Source organism: Brachypodium distachyon, chromosome 1 (genome assembly GCF_000005505.3).
Source record: "Brachypodium distachyon strain Bd21 chromosome 1, Brachypodium_distachyon_v3.0, whole genome shotgun sequence".
NCBI classification, from domain to species: Eukaryota; Viridiplantae; Streptophyta; class Magnoliopsida; order Poales; family Poaceae; genus Brachypodium; species Brachypodium distachyon.
Window position 1 is genome coordinate 46,287,084 of NC_016131.3, and position 21,843 is coordinate 46,308,926.

Below are 21,843 nucleotides of genomic sequence, written 5' to 3' on the forward strand. Positions count from 1 at the left end.
AACACCTTGGTTGGAACAGACAGTGTGTCGGTAACACGATGTGCGGTCATGCCACCAGGGCCACTAGCTAGTATCTTGAAGCCGGAATTTATCCAAGCGGGCTAGCTATGTCATTGTTTCCCGATCCCTCGCAATTGATCCAAGCAGGCTAGCTATGTCATTGTCTCCTAATCCCTCTCATTCTTATCTTCCTATGGTACCCCATCACTGTTTGTACTGCAAGTATTGTGCCGATGGTATTTACCAATTTTATGGTGATTTAAATTTATACTTGACAAAGGATTGTCTTGTTATTATTGGATTTTGTGTATAGATGGATCTGATTTTTTTTTAAATACCACTAGATTTAACATGACAAAGGATTGTCTTGTTATTATTGGAGTAGCTTTAGTCACATGCGTAACTTTTTACGACATATTTTTAGATTAGTTTGTGATTGCTAATAATAGCAAAGTGCCCGAAATTAGGAGCTTCGAAATAACTAATGATATCCATCGAATGGAGATTTCAGTTTCATGTTCATGTTTAAACCGTGGACAACTAATTTGAATTCCTACGTGGTCAATCACGTGTTTCCTTGCTGACATCACTATGATGTCAGCTCTCATGCATATCCGGCCACTCGGAATACTCACTCCGTCTCAAAATAAGAGTATCTCCACTCGTCCTCCCTATATTTCATCCGGCGCATGGTCATATGCGGAGGCGCCGGCGCAACAATTTGTTTGGGTTGAAACCGGCACTCAGCCGCACCCCCAAACATCGCTTCCCCAAATTTAGTTTGTCTCACTGATAATGGTGGCCTGCGCTGCTTTTCAGCTTCAACCGGCGTCCCCGCTAGCCCCCTGTGAGAAAGGAGTTGATTGGGGGCGCCGGCTAAATTGATGGGTCAGTTTTTTGGCGCGAACGCCTCCATAACCCGTTTGGGGAGCCTTTAAGGGGCGCGGCTGGAGATGTTCCAAGTGACGTGAATTTGTAAAAAAAACGGATACAAATAAAGTCACTTGTTTCAGGAAGGAGGGAGTACCTGGTTAGCGTCCATATCGCCACCATTTGCCCTCGTATTCCAGCCGGATTGCTTCCAATTGGATGTGCTGCAGTTATGTACATATATGTGTTGATGTGGTACACGTACGTGATTGATTTGCATGTACGCATACGTGACGGATTGAAAGAACGTGTGTATAGCAATTGGATTGGTATTTTTTCTGGAGGTAAGTATATCAATTGGATTGGATTGTTTGTATTACGTTGTACTCTCTCCGTCTCATATTAAGTGTCGAAATATTACATATATCTTATCTAGACGCTTTTTAGACATAGATATATTCATATTTGAAAAAAAACTTGAGACATTTAATATGGGACGGAGGGAGTAACATATTTAGACTCTACACAACAAATCTAGGCCATATGTACTTTTGCAAAATCTAGATCATAATTTTTTTTTGCTTTAATAAGATAAGATAACCTCACTGGAAACGACTAATGCACAATCAGAAATTGTGAACGAAACGGATTTCAGAGGAAGGTGTGACTTGAAACAGGAGACACACATCACACCCCAAGTCAGTCGTGTATGTCGAGTTATCTATTCCTTGTGCTCGATGGACACAAAATGAACTGAAGAAAATTGGTTTGTGTTTAGCTATCTCTCCCGCACCTCTGATGGTCGTAAGATGATTGTTGCTTTTCTTTTTACAGCAAGATTATTGTTGCTAAATTTGCCATGTCTGGAGTAAGATGGTTTGGTGATATGTCATGTAATAAATGAGGCGAGAGAGTCAAGTTGTATGTAGATTAACATACACGACTTTTGTACAAACTCCAAGGGGTAAATAGAGAACAACTTTATTTTTCTGTCACTTCCTATTGAACTATTGAACTAGACAAACTATATACAACTTTATTTTTTCTGTCACTTCCTATTGAACTAGACAAACTACATACAACTTTATTTTTTCTGTCACTTCCTATTCAGTATAATGAGATTAGAGGTGCATGTGGAGAATTGTTTTGCAGACCCCGAAAGAGACGCAAGATGACACGATGCAGATGTTATGGCTGGGAAGAGAAGAGCACCGTGACCGGACGAAAGCATCCGTGTCGTAGACCTGCCAGAAAATTTGGGAAGGCACCAATAGAAATGGTTGTTCAAAGATAGCCGTCCTATATAAATTCACAAAGCCACCGATGAAGTTCGAAAAAAGAAAAACACCGATGAACATATTACGATATGAGCATATGATATACGAATCAAACTAAATGGAGAATGTACACACTGACAACAGGACACAATTCATGTCATGAAGGTTCTTGATTGCTTGCAAAGAGCCTGCCGATATAAGAGCCGCGCGATTCATATGATCCGCGAATATACTATTCATTACAAAATAGATGCCCTGAACAAACCAAATAACAGGACAATCCCAAAGTGGTACTACCTTAGAGCTACCTGGAAGGACTGAATAATTGCACTGGCATTCACAAGTCAATATCCTAAGACTATTAACATTGTAGAGTGCAGATCAATTATCAAATGGCATCACAATTCCTAACAACATGAAGTAATACCCGCAGCACAAACAACAGCATAAGCACGTCGAACTATAGTATTTACGCAGTCTCAGAAGGACAAGCAGTCCAAGTCATCACTGTACTCGTCAAGCCATCTGAAATGAAGATTACGCAGTACCAGGTTCTTGTCGCCGAAGTTGGTTCCTCTTCAGGGTTGATGGCTCATTCAGCATTGATGAGGAACTTGCGAATGGCAGCACAATGAGTACGAAGTTGCCGGACCTGTAAATTGAAAGTAGGGGCAGCACCTTGGAAGAACGTGTTGGCCTCACACTCTGTTTGAAGATTCTTAATACGCAGAGTAAGATTGTAGAGCTTAATCAGGTCTCTGTTCAGGTGCAGCTCAATTGCGTCACCAGACTCCATAGCCTCCATGAGGAGGACAAAAGAACCATCGGAACGTACCTATTATCTAATAGAGAAAAGTAGGAATTTTGAGGGGAGGGGGTCATGTTGAGGCAAGAATTTGGTATGGAAAGGAGGGAGCAGGAGCTCTCAAAAAGAAGAACAGGGAGCAGGCAGGGAAGAATAGCCGTTGGGAGAAGAAGAAGACGGGGAAGATGGTGTCCAAGGAGACCCCTCATATATAGAGGCAAGGCTTCACACGTGGTAGGCCACGGCCATCACGCTCACGGGACGGGGAGTCACGGGATCAAGAATATAAAACGATCCTGGAAAATCGCACTGGCAGTTTAATCCTATAAAAATGGACCCGCAGCGTAATTTTTAGGTAATTACTGATTAATCAGTTAAGCAATAACCAATTCAGCCACCAAACATTTAGAATTAACCTAATTAAATGGTCAGTATAATAGGAGTAATTAAATAACTGTACGGAAATCGTTTAATAGTACAGCCCACAGCGCGTGTCGCGCTGGATTTCGCAAACTTAGTAAACGGCCTTTATTACATTCCCGGAACGCAAAACTTCCTGTAAATACACCGCATGCGGCTCCGGGCTGCCCTCCACCGGCCTCGCTCCCCCGCTGCCCCTACTTCCCAGGTACGGACTACTCCGTCCCACCGAGCCACTCGCCACTCGCCACGGCTTTCTCTCCGCGAGCAGCTGCTGCAGCATGGGCCCCACTCCTGTATTCCCGCGGCGACAACTTTTACCACAATAAAAAAATGACGGCACAAATCCAATGGTACACGGTTATACGGGTAAAGCTACTAGTCGAAGTACTAAAATCACAGCAAGAGTTGAAACGAGTTTAGTTGTCCTTGTTGATCTATGGTCCATCAACAAAAGAACATTCCCTCGGAGGCTCGGCTCGGAGAGCCAAGCACAGCTGTCAACAATTCAGCTGCAACTGCTTGATAGCTGACCTGTAAAGAGGAGAGAACAAAATTCCATTCAAACTATGGACCTGGATGTTAAAATGGCCAAGAAAGAGGACTCACAGAACTCTATCCAACTCCCCTCTCCGTCACATCACATCTTAATAGCACTAATATGTCCAAATCATAACGGCAGATATGAGCTAAAAATGTGTTTCTGAACATTATAGCAACAGTTAATCTACATGAAACACAGGGATAAAACATAACTCATATTTATAAAATGGCTAAGAACACGCAATACACACCTGCATTTTGTACATTTTCGGGAGTGCACATTGTGAATAAATGATTGAGCTGCAAGACATATGCATCTAATAGAGTATAATAAATTGCAGAAAGGAGTCAACATCATATATGCATGAACTCTGATATTTCTTTTTTCAGCAATCGAAGCTGCACACGAATAACATTCCGCTTTGTTGAAAGCAAGTAAGAAGAGCAGTAGCCTCACTAACCACATTGCACACCTGTGTTTGGGACTGTCACTTGTACATACCTCAAATCTAAGACTTCCATGTATAGTCTCGTTACTCATTAGGGCACATCACAAATAATTTTAGTACAATGTAGCATATTCATGATAGTACGATGCATCATATTGATGAGTACAGCAAATGGATATAGCTGTTGCTAGGTCACTAAATCACAGAAAATATTATGATCTCCACAACAATTCATCTTCTTGTTAATTGGAAAGTCCAACAAAGCTTTCTCACTCGGTATTCTATACTACTCCACTGTAAACTTTACCCAAAAGCACACATCAAAGACACCTTTTGTTTAGTTCACAAGTGTATATGAACATATGTTCCTCAGTACTAGTAAGTACGCATAAAAGAAACAACATATATGCAAATTTCAGAGTTGACTGCAACCTTGACCAACTTTAATATTTGAATACTGTACCATGAATAAGAAATTCAAATGGCCAAGTTAAGGTAATACTCCCTCCGTTCCTAAATATAAGATGTTCTTAGAGTTTGACCAAGTTTACAGAAAAATCTACCAACATTTATACTCTAAAATAGTTCTGTTAAATCTGTCATGATATATATCTTCATAATATACTTATTTGATTTTTGATAGAGTAGTAAATTTTTCTATGAACTTGGTCAAACTTGAATAAATTTGACTTAGGACAAAACTAGAACATCTTATATTTACGAATGGAGGTAGTATCTAATAGCAATAGAATTTGGAGAACCTAGGTTCCCAGATTTACATAAACAATATCACCATACCTAATATTACTACACACTTCCATGGAAAAGCGTGTGTAAATTGCGGCCCTTTAGCACAAAATTTTGATGCAGCTATAAAAGGAGATTTGAATAGAAGAATCGGTAATTAGATAATGAAATAATAGATTCATGAACCAGTACAACAAAAAATTGTCTCCGGCAACCTACAACGCTACAATAAAGCATTTGAGACTGAAAGTGCAGCAAGTGTTACAAAGAAAATAAGAAATGCAGAAAACAACAGTTTGTGGTAACTGCAGTCAGATATTGTTATGTCACAGACCACTGTCACTGAAAAGCACCTACTATTTAATTTTATCAATTTCACTAGGGAAAACGTGATATGCTCCTGAAATTTTCTAAAGGCCCTTTGTCAATTCATATTTTTTAGGGAAACCCTTGCCAGTTAATTACAAGACAATTCAAAATGAATCTCAAATAAGGCAACATAAGGACTTTTTATCATTAGCAAATGAATATACATACTCATCGCGAACGTGACAAATAAATGAATGGAGAATCGGCAGCTCGTTAGGTAGATATTATCTCAACACGCAAATCCGCAATGAATACAAGCTTACAGATCAACCTGCATCACACAAGACAAATTATTCTGAAATCTTGACTCTTAATACTGATGAGAACAAGTTCATTGCAGTTGATTAGCATTATCTTTATATCATAGTGCCAATACACGTGCATATCCTTAAGTACGGAACGCCTCTTATTTTATAATTTTTTGACATCACTCCATTATTTAAGTGATCATTGCAATTTTGCATGACTTTAAACTCCTCAATGAGTTAGGAAAAACTGTGGTAACCTGTGTCAAAAACAATGCATACTAACCTGTTGCAGTATCCTATTTTACTCCAGCGGACATGCTCAGGATCCATTATGTTCCAAAGTTGTTCAACAGCAACAGTATAAGAAGCATTTGAGTGCGATCTGCGAAAGCAAATGACACGTATGCTTCTTAATGGGTGCAGGCCATAGAGCTATATGGATAACACTTCAGCCCAAGGAAAAAAAATCATTATTAAACAATCTAAAATCACCCCAGCACTGTTGATCATGATGATCCTATGGTATTTATTGTTGGAGATTGACAAAATAACTTATGATTCTTATTCTCCCTCCCTCTTATGGGAATCCCAGGTGCACAAGAGTTTGGTAGTCGATTTTTACCGGATCTGGTAATCGGTTTCAAGGATCATCAGCTGGAAACCTTGGATCCTTGATCATTGGCCTGTTTAACTCCATTGCTACAAGCAATGGCCTCGGCCACCAAAGTCCTCAGGCAAAATATTGTGGCATTCATTGCATGCAGCCAGGAACTCTGCGTTGGCCTAGTAAATAACAGCATCAGTTGATCTGGTATGTGACCCTTGGTTAACTGCTTCATCCACATTGATCTTGATCGACTGTGCTGGAGGGGTTTCCATTTAACATCATTCTTCTCTTTGACAATTTTCGAGTGAATCAGTCAAAAAAGTTTGAGAACTACGCTGCTCACCCAGCCATTCGCACCAGCATCAAACCTTGTGTAACTTTCTTCACCCTGCTCCTACTCATCCAGAATTCCAGATCAAGTATGCTCCACAAACAATTACGGTGGCTTCCGCTGTCGAGGAAACCTTGGTATTAAGGATATCAGACGCCAGGTTAACAGGTGTGGGCACGGGTTATGCAGTTACCTTGATTGCTGACCAGACTGCAATCACATTCAGACATGATATCATGCTTTGGAAGATGGAATCTTCCCTGTCCCCACAAGAATGCACAGGCTCCTGGTTCTCAATGTGCCGACAGCTTAGCAGGTTCATAGTCAGGTCAAAAATATGCTAGACCATCCAGCTCCAAGCTTTCAACCTTCAGTGGGGCTTTTAGCTTCCATCCACATAGAAGCATGTTCACTCAGTCCATATGTATCTTTCTGAGATAGAAAGTCATGGGAATCCAGTATCCTCTCATATCTTAACTTCTTCTCCTGAGACAATTCTTATGATTAAGCCACTGTTCAGTACCTTGTGACCATCTCATATAGTTCTCCCCAAGTGAGTGATCCATCATTCATGATCCCTGTAAAGTATCAGTGCGGGGATATTTTCCTTTCGGAGCGCGCGCGCACAGGCACAGCCGGGTTCATGTGTAGCGGCCGATTCTGCAGTCCCAGCTTCATTGACTGATAAAGCAACAAGTTCCTGAAAGAACCCACATATTGCTCTTTAACAACCGCTTCTATCAGTCATGAAACTCTTGGTTCTAGCACATTAATTTTCAGAAGGTTATGCATTCTCACCAAATGTTTACATATGCCCGCATTCAGTAACAATTTGGAGGTTTGAAAAATATAAGAAAATGCGAGGACCCAATTTTCCAAGCAGCATTGCAGAGAAGCCGAAATAGTCAACAATTACAAACAAGCAAAATAACAGTGGTAGCACTAAAAATAGAGGTAACTCTATCCAGATTTTACCCTTGACTATGGTCGGGCCCCAGTGTCGAACAATTGGCGATCGAGTGCTGGGGTGGAATCCGCGTGCGGCGGCGGAGGCGGAGCAACAGCCGTGCAGTGGCCGGCCTTAGCGTCAGCGCAAGAGGTGGGCATCGGGACAGCAACTGGTGGGCGACGCTTGCACGGGCCCGACCAGCGGCGGGCAGGGCGGTGACCTTGAGGGGGAGCGTCATCTCCTGCATGGTGGATGGCCGCCGTCTTCTTCACTGCCCTCTACACAAGCGCCGACGACGCCTTCCTCTCGTCCACGAGCAGCTTGCCCATCATCGCCTTGCATTGAAGCTGTGCCTCCCCTCATCGGCGGCCCTCGTGCGTCGTGCCCTCCACCCTCGCAGAGAGGGAACCACCGGGACTGAGCGTGCGGCCAACATTCGTATTGGGGAGTGAAGACTAGGGATTGGAACAACTGGAACGGGAAGCGGAAAATTGCAAGAACGTCGGCTGGGAACGACGAGCACTGGAGCAGCAGAGGCACGAGAAGAATTGCTAAAGGAGAAGGGGAAAAGTTTTTCTAACCCCCTACTCAAGTTATCTGTCTAAAACGAATCTCTATACACAAAATATCGGCGAAGAAAATTGTACTGTATCTACATTTAGTGACGTTTGAAAAAAGCATTTACTAAAATTTGACATTTTGTGTTTCCGGTTACTTTTCCGCTTAACAACTGGAATATTTTAAAATTCTTGAGAAACTGGAATTTAACAATTTTTATTTTATTGATGCCTCAGTTTGATTTCACTAAATCTAAAGCACCTGCTCTAAGAAGATGCCCTCAGGAGGATGAAACGGTGCCGAGCTTCGTCATCATCCAATCCGGTAAGACCCAAATCTAGGGTTTTCCTCGAGGCAGCCTGAGCGACGGGGCAAGAACTGCAAGAATAATGCCTTCAACAAGGTAACAACATATAGACGTCACCATAGCCGATTTTCATCAACAGTCACGTCCTCTGAAAGGGCATTTCGATTCCTAAGTGTTTTGGTGTTAATTACAACATGACTCGTGGACTAACCGTGTGTTCGAGTGTTTCAGATTTAAGATCATATGGCACAAGACGGTTCGTTGCCCTCAAAAAAAAAGAAGCGTAGCGGTGTTTAACGGCTTTTTATTTATATCGAGTCGTAGGAACTCCGTACTATTAAGAGGGAGTCCACATGGAAAGGTAATGGGTGAATCAACTTCACGTACACAAACTACCATATTTGCACCCACATAAAGCCTACCCGTGCGAGAGAGAGCCATCCAAAGTCTAACTGTGTTGCCAGGTCTGTTCCAGGCCTAGAACTTCCGGCCTACCTAAGGTAGGACGGAACTTCCACCCAACGTCCGGCCTACCTCCGTGATGCTACTGGAATTCATTTGTGTTTGGCGGAGGTTGGACCGGAACAAGGGCGGAAGTTCCGGGGTATGACCGGAACTTCCTCCCTTGGCAGACTTAGTGCATAACGGTTAGATTTTGGGACCCCCATAAATAGTCATCCCCTACCTCGGGATGAACTTATCCGAAGCCCAACTCTCTCCACACCATTTCTAAAGCTTCAAAGTGCTATATCTTCCTCCATAGAGCTCCCCCGTTGTTGATTCTTTGAGGATTGGAGGAGGAGATCTAGATCTAGGGTTTCACCAAAGCAAAACGTTGATTCCCCTTGTTTCCTTTGTGGATTTTGTTACTCTTGGGATTTTGGGATCCCTGGCCGGAAGGTGTCTCCTCAAGGCCACTAATGTTGTGAGGTGGTGCTTGTGGATTCGGGAAGGAGCTTCCAATTAAGTTGTGGAGACGTGCCCTTCTCCTCGGATTGCGAGCTTCCAATTAAGTTCTGGAGAGAACCCCGGTCAAGTTTGTAAGGGTTGGCATTCGCCCTCAAGGAAGCCACTTAGTGGAACTCACTTCACTTTTGTGGTGTTGTGAGAGCTCATCACACCTTTGTGGTGTGGTGAGTTGGAGAATAGAGTGAACCTTTGTGGCGCCTCTACCTTTGTGGTAGAGCATTTCTCCAAACGGAGACGTACACCGACCCCAATAGGTGGAACTCCGGTGAAATCTTCGTCTCCCCGCGTGGTATCATTCTTGCCCTTTTCTTACTTGCAAAGCTTAATTGTTTATCTTGTGCTTCGGCTATCAAGCAAGTTTCAATTGATTATCTATTGCTTGTGCTCGTGTTTTGGCTATTGCATCATACTAGTGGTGTTCATCATTTAGATGTTTTAGTGAACCCATGTATTGATGCTTGCATCCTTAAAAGTGAAAAGAAAAGGTAAAATTGTTAGTCGCCTATTCAACCCCCCCCCCCTCTAGTCGACCATACCGATCTTTCACCCTCTCGAACATGCAGTTGATTGGATCCAGACCGGCATGCCCCCAGCATGCCTGCCACACCGTCACTTCTGCTCATCCACCCGACCGCGCAGATGGTGGACTAGCCCGCACCAGATCCAAATGGAGCAGCGCAGTCGTCGCCGCCGCTGGAGACTGGGCCACGAGGAGAGGGAAGGGCGGGACGCCCAAGCTCCGCGCAGGAATACCAGCAACCAAGACGACACGACGCCCGTGCAAGGGCCCGTCACATCCGCGCCCAGACAAAGGGCCCTGCCGATCCCGTCCATCGCGTGGGCATCCACTGTCGACGGCGAGGTTGGATAAGAGGAGATTGGTGGCTAGGGTTGGAGAAGGTTGGAGGAGAGACGTCTTTCCGCTTAGTGATTACTAATAGAGCTCCTTTATGGTACACCGGAATAAATATGAGCCGTCTATACTGTCTAATCTAACGGATAGTGGTCAGTGGTACTCCATTAAAAGTGATAAGGAGTACTGCCTCCAAAAACCGAGGAGTACCTTGATGTGGAGGGTAAAATAGTAATCTAGCATAATTTAGTGTCCGGTCAAAACAATAAAAATATAGTTTGAAATAGATTAGAGAAAATAGTAGAGCACAGTTAAAATCAGGAAATCTTGTTTGTTTGAGTACTTTCAGAGAATATAATCCGCTCCATGGAAAACCCTAATTATCCCCACATTGGGCTCCTTCCATGTGATGAACACGCACGACTCAGGTTTGAGTAATTGCTAGCTAGTTGAAGCTGCCGGAGAAGGAAATGCAAAGGTTGACAAGCACGCAGGCACGCAGCACGGTCTCGCGCAAGATTTGTGCGCGATCAGGGAGGCGCAAGGCGGCGTGTGCTTGATCGGAAAATCAGGAGAGGAATAGATCTAACCCAGCGCGTGATTAGGGAGACGCACGGCGGCATGTAACCGGGAAATTAGGAGATAAATAAATCCAATCCAAATATAAACTTACATTGACCAGACAAAAAAGTTCAAAAGTACCCTTTCTAATGGATGGTTAGATTTGATCGGTACTCCCTTCCTATTTATGGAGTACAGCGAGAATGTGAGGTTGATCATCTCAAATCAAAAATGCCACCTGTTGTTCACCTGTTGATCACAAATCAAGAGGCATTCATTTTGTTATTTTTCACATCATATTTTCTCCATTAAAGCGTTCTAATATATACTAGTGCCCTTTGGACGCACGTCGCCACGATACATAATGACTTGTTTTTCTACAGTTTTTTTTTTGTCTATCTTATTTCTAAGCCAAAATGATAAAGTTATTTTTAAGCCAAAATGCTAAAGACAGCCCTCCAAAATAACCACATTTTTTTTCATAAAATCATCAAATATGAACAATGACGACCTTAAAAAAACTTTCACCCTAAAACACCGAAGTCGAATCTCATTCTAACATAGACAGTATTAAATATAATCAAATCTGAACCAACTAATATACAAGATTAAGGTTTATAGCGGGATTTTCAAGAAAAAGTTGCATACCCTGGATTGCGCTCCGCTCAAACTACGAGTGTACTCCCGTAGGACCACACTTTTAAAATAAGTACATTCAGGGTGGGAAACAACAGCAAGCATTTAATAACACATCCTAGTACAACGATATTTCCATTTATTAGAAGTTTAAATCTCCTAACCATTTGTCTGTACCAGAAACAAACACCAATGTCATACCTTGCTTGACGGATCCATATTCCTGCAAGGAAATATGCCAACGTGAGCTAGAAACATTTTACACCAACTCTAAACACCAAAAGTGTAGTACTTAACAACATGTGTTTCAGAAGGGATGCCACAAAGCAAGTATTAGATTCGTAATAACAGACCAACATGCTTCAGTTTGGGTAGCAGCATTGCTAGGACCCCATCCCTTTGAAAAATTGTGTAAAGGATCGATTTCCATATCATATGACATGTTCACATGCATATTTTATATAGTAAAAATATAGTATGATCGTCTTTGTAGGCCTCATTTGTGATTGTGTTTATCCTTGTCAGAACAGCCTAAGCAAAAAAAACAAACAAACGGACTCTTCGCAAAAAGAAAAAAGGAAAACAAATGGACAGTAATGAAACTCGAGAGCTATTGCTAGGACTACAAAATTCAGGAATGCCAAACTAAAAATTAACAGTAACATAAGTTACTGCTGTTTCTATCTCATTCAATGTACTGTGAATATAATTGAGTTCCATTGCTTGCGATCAGCATGAAACATCAATTTTCAAATGCTATTTGAGCCAGTAAAAAAACCTTGCCTCAACAAAGGCCTTGTAGTAGCTCTTAATTGTCAGATCAGAGAAGAAGTCGTCATCAGAAGTAAGATCTAGTCCAGCAGCCTCATTTCCCAATCTTACATAATGCACCTTCCCTCCATAGTCTTCCCAGTTATTGCACAGTGACAGTATTAACCGCATCTTATGCCTTCTTGCCTCGCTGACAACGAAATCTAATGCCTGACAAAATGAGACGACAAAATTAGCCACCAAAATCAAAAGAAACACTATCGCCGTGGGGATCCTTCAAAAACATTCTTCCAAGAAATTATGATCAGCATCGAGTTTAAGTTCCTCATTCTTATTGTTTCTTTCTTCTTTTTCTTTTGCGAGGAATGGGCCAGACGGTTAGTGCGGCATGTGAATGAGGCGGCAACTACATCAAACCCATGGCCATGGCATAAGTACTCTACTAAAAGTCAGTAGATTGCTTGATCGCATAACAAGAAAAGAGGAACGTCGGCCACGCATTTCATCAAGCAGGCCCGATGCCGTTCCTCACCTGGAACACCTCCTCGTCGTAGCAGAATGGGGCCGTCTGCAGCGCGCGGTACCCACCGTCGTCCAAGGTGAGCCAGTAGGTGTTGAAGCCGTGGATGGTGAATACGGTGAGGACTGAGGACGATGTCAGAGGCGACGCCGAGCCGGAAGTTCTTCTCAGACGCCTTGCCACTATCCTCGCCGTGGTGGTGGGAGCGGCTCCCGTGGCGGCAGCGCTGCAAGCGCGAGGCGTTCGCAGCGGCGCGGGGCGGGAAGAGTCCGACGGCGGCGCGGAAGGTGTCTGGTGCAAGGAGCTGACAGGGCAAGAGGATTCCTGCGGCGGCGACGCCGCAGCGCGAGGGGTACAGAGGGCAGGGGGCGGCAGGCGCGGCGGCGAGTTCATCCGTGTGCGCGAGGGCGGTGGCGTCGTCGGGCGAGCGAGGGGCGGCATCGGGCGTTGGTTGGCGGGCGCGCGTGGAAGGCAGCCGACGGCAAGAGAGGAAGGAAGCGGGAGTTGGGGTTTGATTGGCTAGCTGTGTATACGTTAATACGTGGGGAGGAGTCAGAACAGAGGAGGAGTCAGATCAGGAGGAGGAGGCAGAGTGTGCGGTCGGACGGAAATTAACTGCTAAACTTACCCAGCGAAAAGATTTAGTAGACTAATTGTTACGTACTCCGTAGTTGTTAGTGTTAGAAACGAAATGAGTGAATGATTTATTTGATTGTTTCCATTGATTGATGCTATATTTATATAAGGAGAGGAGGCGCCTCTGCAAACAAACAGACGTCCGCTCGGGAACAAACCGGAGAGAAATTACATAAGTGGGCAGTTGCTAATTAACTGCCGTTATTCCTAATTGACACATGTTTAAATCTAATTGATCACGTGCTAATATAATCTTAACAGTTAGATTTGGTTTAGTGGGCCTAATTGTTTGGTAACTATGTGGTGGGAATGGTTTGTGTAAGTTTTGTGGGGTAGTTCTAGAGAAAAAAGTTGGTGCCTTTATAATAATAATGATGATGATAATAGTAGTAATAAGTATAAGTAGATAAGTAGAAGATTGTATGCAGTGCAAAAGTGACAGATACATTAAAATCGAGGACATTGTCTACACTGCAATGCAAACACAACTGACATTTTTCCAAAAATTGTTTTACCGTTCTTTTTCTTGTATTTTATCAGTCCAGTATTAAGTGACACGTTTTAGTTATCAATATATACGTATTTAGATAAAGTTGCGACATGATAGAGAGAGTAGTAGATAAAACATCACCCATCACTCTTACTTCAGTCATGCAGACAATTTCCTAATTGGAGCAAACTTTTGCCCCAACCTTTTGCTAAACTCCATTTGAACAAACTAGTTCATTCATTCATTCATTCCGAAAACCTCTAAAATAACCAAAGTATTGTTAAACTACAGTATTTTTAGCCTTTGGGTAGAATTACTACAGTTTTGAAAAACTACAATATTTTGGAGTATTTGCAATACTTTGGACCTGCTTGGTGCTGTGGTTTAATACTGTGAAGAAAAGGAAAAACACGCTTTCTTCCTCCACCTCCTCCTCTGTTCTTCCTCTGCCACAGACTGTCAGACTGTCCTTTCTTTCTCACATGCGCGCACGCACAGCAGACCTCTTCTTCTTCCTCCACACCACAGACCATGTCCTCTCCCTCTTCCTCCCTTCCTTTCTCTCTAGCTCGCTCGCGCCCAACGGCCCAAGCAGCAGATCGGCTCGCCTGCGTGTGGCGCCCGCCCCACACCGCCGCTCGGCGGCCGCCGCCTGGGACCGGCCCGGCGGCCCCCACCGCCACTCGGCCTCCGACCTGCCCGCACGGCGCTCGGCCCCCGCCCCCGACCTGCCGCACTGCGCCTCGCCCACCGGCCACCGCCCCGTTCGACCGGCGCGCGTGGCGCTCGGCCACCGCCACCGAAGACCGTCTCCGCACTGCTACTGCCGCGTCCGCCGATGGAGACGATAGGCGCCCGCGGCTTGACGAAGATAGCATGCAGCGGCGAGCTGTCAGCGAGTCAATACGGCGTTTTTTTTTCCGTCCGCTGTAAAAAATAAAGAGGTCGAGGACTCTTTACTGCAGTTTTAGGAATACCATGATATTAATACTGTAGTTTTTTGTTGTATCCAAACATTTCGAAATATTTGAAACCAGAGTAATTTTGAAAACTGTGGTATTCTCAGAATACTCTAAAAATACTGAGATACCAAACGGGGCCTAACAGTGTCCGAAAACCATGCCAGTTCCAGTTAGAGGCTACTCTGCACTACCAGCCGCAGAACTCTACTGACCAAGTCCAAACGTCGATCGTCGTCGTCGACAACGGTTCCAAACCGAAAATGATCGATAAATTAACCAGTAAGCTAAGCTAAAGGCCTAATGGCTAAAGCTAATCAAGCGGCAGGACGAGGCGAGCGGCGTCGAGGCCAGGGTCGAGCCGGAGCGCCACGAGCTTCATAGCCTCCGCGCCGCGCTCGTACCCGTCCATCACGTGCTCCGCCAGCTTTCGCTTGTGCTCCTCCGACTCCACGAACTGCTACACCGCCGCCGCCTTGACGCTCTCCTTCTCCGCCTCCGACTTCTCCAGCTGCTCCCTCAGAACTGCGACCTCGGCGTCCCGCGCCGCCAGCTTCTGCTCCAGCTCCAGCGCGTAGGCGGCGGTGAAGGTCGCGTAGTTCGCCGCCTGCAGCATGCGCCGGCCGTTATCAGAGTCACCCCACACACGAACAACAATCAATGTCATACCTGGAGCATTGTGATGTAGCTCGACGCGACGACGTCGGAAGGATTGGCGGCGGCGAACTGGCGCTCCCGCGACGGCGTGACGGCGCACTCCAGCACCTTCCGCGCGGCCTCCCAGTCAGCGCTGTCGCCGTCGTGTGCGTCTGGTAGCACGGGCAGGGGCGGAGGCTTCGGGACGAAGCCTGGTGGTGGACCCAAGCTGGACGGCGAGGCCGGGCAGAGATTGGCTGCAGGTGGCGTGCTCAGCTGCTCACGACGGCGAAGTACTTCTTTTCCATTAGCAGACTCCTCCCGTTTCCTCTTCTTCCCGGACAGCGGCGGCATCTCGCCGTCCGGCTCAGTATCCAACTTCTCCGTCTTTACGACTGCCACCTTCTCCGCGGATGGATCAATCCCTAGCAACGACAAATAAAATCAATGAACTCTGTACTAATTGGGAGGTATCAATCGAGAGTGTTGGGAGCACGTTTACCTTTGGCACCAGATGAAGGAGGAGAAGGTTGTGGCGGTGGCGGTGGTGATTTGCCGGTGAGGTTGGAAGCCAAGGCCGCGGCGAGATCGGCCTTACGGAGGTAAGTCCGGAGATCAACCGCGGTGCCGAGGTGCACGCCTAGCAGCTTTTCTACGGATTTCTCCTCCTCGCTTGTAAGCACCGGATCGACGTTGGATGTCGCGAGAGGCGGCTCGCCCCAACGCACGGGGCACGGCCATGGCTCCGGGGATGTCAGGAAGAAGAAACCCCCTTTCCACTCTCTCTCGGACTTTGAATTGGTCAGGCCAGTGAAGAGCGCTCGGGCCGCGCCCTTGCACCGGAAGTAGTACCAGGCCTTTCCTTCTCTGTTCAACAGCGAGAAGAAGCGGCGGAAGACGGGCAGCGACGGCCGCACGCCGGCGTCGTGGCAGAGCGCGACGAACCCGACCAAGATGCGCCACCCGTTGGGCGTAAGCTGGCCGGGCGCGAGGGAGAAGTGGTTGAGCGCCTCGCAGAAGAAGGCGTGCAGCGGAAAGCGGACCCCGGCCTCCAGCGCGTGCGCGTAGACGCAGACGGCCCCCGGCGGCGGCGTCGAGCTCGCGCGCAGGTCGTCGCCCGCGGGGCGCGCGGAGAACTCCCGCGGCACGCCGTGCTTCCTGCAGAGGTCGTCGACCTCCTCCTGGGTGCGCAGGGTGGAGGCGATGCGCTCGGCGGCCGGCGTCGAGAGGGCGTCGGTGGCGTCGTCGCTGTCGCTGTCGAGGCTGATGACCACGACGGCGGGGGAAGAGGAGGAGCCGTGGGAGGATGGCATCGTCTTGTCGATCTCGGTACTCTCCGTGCCGCGCTTGGGTGCCTGCATTGGCGTTCCTCGCTTCCGTACTGACTACCGCCGGCGTCGTACGGAGGAAGGGGAAATAAACGAGGAGAAGCCTTTTGCTCTTCCGTGCTCTGTGCCTCTGTTCACACCGCCCCTCCCTTCTAGTCGTTTTGCTCTGCTGAGCTCTGTTCACACCGCCCCTCCCTTCCAGTCTCCTATAAGGTCTTTAATTAAGTAACGCTGGAAACAACTTAGCTCACGCTCAAAACAAAACATGGAGAATAAATACTCATCTATAAATTAAAAAAGCTAAGTTGCCTGGTTTTTGAAGTCTTAAATCTAAATCTTAGTTGATGAATAGCTCCGGTGGATTAGTATCTACTCCCTCCGATCTTAAATTGTTGTCGAAATATTACATGTAAATAAACGCCTTTTGAGAATAGATATAAAATTTGAGTCAAGAATTTAGAATCAGATGGAGTAGATCTTATTTTACCTTTATTTTTTTCATTTATCATCCGTTTTGAATCATCAAGCATAAATTATATCAAACGCATGAGGAATCAACTTATTCCTAACAAAAATCAGGCAACTTAGATATAACAAATCTCACTAAAATACAACTATCAAGTTTTTTTTAAAACGACCTTTTTGGCCAGATTCCATCACCAGAGAGCTAGCAGAATACACATAAGTTCACCCCCTCACGTAGTTTTGTCACACTTGCCATCCTTAGGCTAATATGTACTCACCAAGCCGTGAATTGACCAACCAGGTTCAAGTCTCCGACTTAGACATGGGTGCTCGCATTTCTCTGAATTTATTTCAGAAGCTAACCGGCGTTATGCTTTCAGTGGAAGTGACGTATCTGTCAACTACGAGATGCATGTGGTGACTCTGTTAATCTCAAGATGATGTGATGGACCAGTCTCTCAGAGGTGTTTATAGGGGTGAGTGTGCGTGTGTCTGTACTGTGTTTCCTAAAAAAAAGAACTCGCCAAGTCAAAAGTGTCTCCCTCTAAATCGTCCAGCGCATGGCCATATTGGGGGGGGGGGGGGGAACAATTAGTTTGGGATGAAGCCGGCACCCCCAAACGTTGGCCCCAAACTTTGGTTTGTCTCACAGACAGTGGCGACCCGCACTGCTTTTCAGCTTCAGCTCGCGCTCCCGCTAGCCCCCCTTTGAGTAGGGAGCGGCCTGGGGCGCAGGCTAAATTTTTGGGTCATGCTGGCTACTTTTTGGATTTAAGGGAGTGGATTGGATGGGTTTTTCAGAGCCGGCGTCCCCATTTTGCGTTTGGGAGGCCTTTAGGGGTGACGGTTGGAGATGCTCTAAACAAACAGAAGCAATAGCAACACAAGCTGCGCAAAAAAAGTTCTCCAACACAAATTAAGGGCTAGTGTAGCCAGTCATATTTTGTTTCGGTGATCCATGTCGGAATTGATGTTGCAGTTGAACCAAAAGAGGTAATGTATACAGTTAAAAGGAGCCATGACAAACAGTCCTTGTAATTTAAAATTTTAAATATTGTTTCCCTATAAACTTGGGGTGAACAGAGAACATATTGACCGATCAAAGAGTTACAATCGGCGGCGGCGAGAATATATACGTGCTAGACAAGATGTCAATGAGCCAAAGAAGAAGTATATTTTTTGAAAAGAAATGCGTGCATTTTGAGAAGGCTCACTATAATTCATCCGAATTGAGATGAATACCCAAAAAGAGAGAGAAAAGGCCATACATGTTTAATGTGCAAAGTTCGTAGGAACAATAAGAAAACAATGTTTTAGTTTTTGCTTTCATATAGGCAGATTTTACGGTACCTAATTGTCTAAATAGCCTAAATGGAGCATTAGAGCAGGGCATTCTTGATTTTAGTTTTTAGGGCCTCTTTGATTCACGGATTTCCAAAATGCATGAATAGGAAAAATACATGGTCAAAGTTGCATGTCATTTAGGAGTATAATACTACAGGAATCAGATGATGTTTGACTATGCACAGGAAAAACGTAGAATTCTTACAAAGAGGTTGGAGTGGATGAAAATTTTCATGCAAACCCTAGTACAAATGAATATTCAGAAAAATTGCTATGTTTCTTATTTTTTTGAATCAAATCATCCACGTAGGAAAAATTCCCGAGGATTGGAATCCTTCAGAAATCATTTGAATTTTTTTTGAATTGAAGGGGCCCTTAGTTTTCCTCCTAAAAAAAAAGACAACGTTGAGCCGCACCTTGGCCGCCTCATTGAGTCACAACATGGACCTTCGCTGACTTGACATGACACGGACCAACGCATCAGTCACAACGTCAAGCTGCGTCTGTTCAAGACATCGGGCCAATGTCTCGACACGTTGTCTAGTTGTGCCTTGTCTTCGGTCGTCGGTTCAAGGCCAGCACATCGACGCATCGCTGGACATTAAGTCCCATGATTTGGTGTCACTGACATGCGGGTCCCACGACCGGCTGGCCCGCATCTCAGCCACACACACGTCACCATGGTAAATTTCCATTGCGCTTAGGTTTTTCGCCCTTGACCAACTCTCATGATGTACCAGCAACATCTGTGCACGTGGGTTACTTTAGATGATCCTCAGCAAGGGGTTGTTCTATCACTTCCTTCCTTGGTTAGAATGCCTATGAACAGCTTTTGGAAGACCTTTTCGATGGCTGGGTGCCCAAAAATGCATCCACCAACTTTTCTCCTGTGAAGTGAAGGGCACAAAAAATCTCATATCGCATGCTAGGCCGCTAGTACGACTTCTGCTAGCAAGGGCTGCAAGGCAGACCTGCTAAACGATACGATTGCCCAATCTCCAAAGGAAGAAAGCTAGCTAGTAGCGCAGCGATTTAACAAGAGCCAACCACAAGTCAGGCTCTTCATCTTCAAAAAGATATGTATTTAAATGTTGGTGGATGTGTGCGAGTAAATGCTTGGCGTACGACAGAACGCGCACGAATTTCTTTACGACGTGTGATCTGCGTGCCTTGCCTCTGCTAGCTGTGTGTGTGTGCAAGTAAATACTAGTACTACTCAACATGAATCGGAGAGAATACTCAACAGGATATGTATTGAAATCATCTATTCTTTTAGCTTTGTGAATTTGTATTTGTGTTATTGTTTTATTACTGTACCAAAGTTCACCGGAATACAAAGCACCTAAAAAAAATGACAACCTCGAGCTGCACCTTGGCCTCAGCAACACCTTGACACAACATGGACCTTTGGTGACTTGACATGACACGGACCAACGCATCAGTCCCAACGTCGAGCTGCGTTCAAGACATCCGGCCAATGTCTCGACACGTTGTCTAGTTGTGCCTTCTCTTGGGTCGTCGGTTCAAGGCCAGCACATCGACGGATCGCCGAAAATTAAGTCCCATGATTTGGTGTGACTGACATGCAGGTCTCACAACCGGCTGGCTCAACTCCCCGTGCCCTAGAACACCAGCTCTGCGGTCGTCTCCTCCAAGTCCGGCGCCCCGTACGTCTCCACCCAACTTCTGGTCGACTTAAACTAGTCAGCTGACCTGGTCCGACCAGGACGGACAAACCTAACTAACGGACGGCGCTAACGCTGGCTCGGCCGGTCGACCTGACATGTGAGTCCGGTCAGCCTGACATGTGAGTCCGGTCAGTCAGAAACACGCTTATACGTCGCAATCGATAAAATCAGTGTTATGTGTAACAACTTCAATGAAGACGTGTACAATGAGGTGACGTCACCATTTTCTTAGCGATGCCACGCAAGATAATTGCTGATGTGGAAAAAAATGAAATGAAGAAAGTCACGAGCCTTTTCTTAGATAACAGATGATCTCTTCAAAGGAATGATAAGGCGAAAAAAAAAACAAATTTCCCATTGTAGTTTTTACCTTCTCTTAACATTTACTAATTAATTTTATTCATCTAAACATTAATTGTAATACATGACATTAAGAGATGATCTATTGTACAACTTATTTTGCTGTCTTTTCTAAATGACGTGTCTGTTCTTATCAACCATTGTACATGCCTGAATCGCCGTGGTTCGGCGCAAAAATTAGTAAAGGAGGTGGTTTTCGTAACAGATCTTTCTGCGCGATTTATTCTTATTTCCTATGAACAGCTATGGAACAAACTAGTTTGGATGGCTGGGTGCCCAAAAATGAATCCAGCGAGGCAGCAACTTTTCTCCAGTGAAGTGAAGGGCACAAAGAGTCTCACATATCGCATACGGCATACCAGGCCGCTTGGCAGATTGCTCCTTGGCTCCTTGCACAATACGATTCCCCAAGGGAGTACGGAGTAGCACAGCGACTTTACAGAGGAGCCAGCCACAAGGCTCCGTCTCTTCCATCTTCAGAAAGAAGAAAAAAAAAGAAAGGCTCTCCTCTTGTTGAAGTCTCGAGGAATCCAGAAAATCCCGAGTCACACAGCCACACTGCATTTGCAATTGGTCGTGGGCCTCGTGTGGCCCGTTCAACTTCTCTTCCACAGCACACGCTTCCGATGCCATCTTCCCCATCGTCCTCCGACGGCGACCTCGCCGCCGCCGCTGAGTCCTTCGTCTCGTCCTTGCTCACGCAGAAGGAGGTCGACGAGGTCTGCAGGAGGCACGGCGTCCCCGAGGACCAGTTCGCCGCGCGCCCCGCCGGCGCCGTCCAGCGCGCGAGCTCGAAGCCCCCGGCGGGGGCCGTGTGCGTGTACGCGCACGCGCTGGAGGCCGGGATGCGCGTCCCGCTGCACGGCTTCTTCTCCGACGCGCTTACCCACTTCCGCCTGGCGCCGGCCCAGCTCGTGCCCAACGGCTGGCGCATCATGGCCGGCTTCGTCGTGCTCTGCCACATCACCGGCGTCCCGCCTTCGCTGGCCGTGTTCCGCCACTTCTTCTTGCTCTCCGTCGTCAACCGCGAGAACAAGGGCTGGTATTGTTTCCGGTCCAAGGACACATCCGGATTGCGGTTTTCGGGGATGCTGCAAAGCATCCAGGACTGGAAAGCCGGGTTCTTCTTCCTCTCGTCGAAGGCGCC

At 45.9% G+C, this 21,843-nt stretch overlaps 3 protein-coding genes across 9 annotated transcripts; all 3 read right to left on the reverse strand.

The window, feature by feature from the left end:
• Nucleotides 1-3,363: 3,363 nt before the first annotated feature.
• On the reverse strand, nt 3,364-8,220 carry LOC106866540. Of its 6 annotated transcripts, none has more exons than XR_002962551.1 (4): nt 7,642-8,219; nt 6,351-7,366; nt 3,982-6,110; nt 3,364-3,906 (listed from the first exon to the last, which is right to left on the reverse strand). XR_002962551.1 is itself a non-coding variant. In XM_024457985.1 (3 exons), the coding sequence occupies exons 1-3, from the start codon at nt 7,860-7,862 to the stop codon at nt 3,873-3,875; spliced, it is 354 nt and encodes a 117-aa protein (XP_024313753.1). In that variant the 5' UTR covers nt 7,863-8,220; the 3' UTR covers nt 3,364-3,872. The 6 variants fall into 6 exon arrangements, 2 of the variants coding, with proteins under 2 accessions (XP_024313753.1, XP_024313752.1); XR_002962552.1 differs by having other exon boundaries at nt 6,012-6,110; nt 7,642-8,218; XR_001407032.2 differs by having other exon boundaries at nt 3,364-5,751; nt 6,012-6,110; nt 7,642-8,218.
• A 2,758-nt stretch (nt 8,221-10,978) lies between these two features.
• Nucleotides 10,979-13,309, reverse strand: LOC100827232 (mannan endo-1,4-beta-mannosidase 1). Of its 2 annotated transcripts, XM_024457982.1 has the most exons (4): nt 12,803-13,309; nt 12,283-12,480; nt 11,701-11,722; nt 10,979-11,112 (listed from the first exon to the last, which is right to left on the reverse strand). In XM_024457982.1, exons 1-4 carry the CDS (start codon nt 13,229-13,231, stop codon nt 11,084-11,086), a joined length of 678 nt encoding a protein of 225 aa, XP_024313750.1. In that variant the 5' UTR covers nt 13,232-13,309; the 3' UTR covers nt 10,979-11,083. The 2 variants fall into 2 exon arrangements, with proteins under 2 accessions (XP_024313750.1, XP_014751749.2); XM_014896263.2 differs by lacking the exon at nt 10,979-11,112 and having other exon boundaries at nt 11,394-11,722.
• A 1,572-nt stretch (nt 13,310-14,881) lies between these two features.
• On the reverse strand, nt 14,882-17,024 carry LOC100827841. Its single transcript, XM_014902673.2, has 3 exons — nt 16,014-17,024; nt 15,545-15,936; nt 14,882-15,482 (listed from the first exon to the last, which is right to left on the reverse strand). Exons 1-3 carry the CDS (start codon nt 16,870-16,872, stop codon nt 15,336-15,338), a joined length of 1,398 nt encoding a protein of 465 aa, XP_014758159.1. The 5' UTR covers nt 16,873-17,024; the 3' UTR covers nt 14,882-15,335.
• Between the last annotated feature and the right edge of the window lie 4,819 nt (nt 17,025-21,843).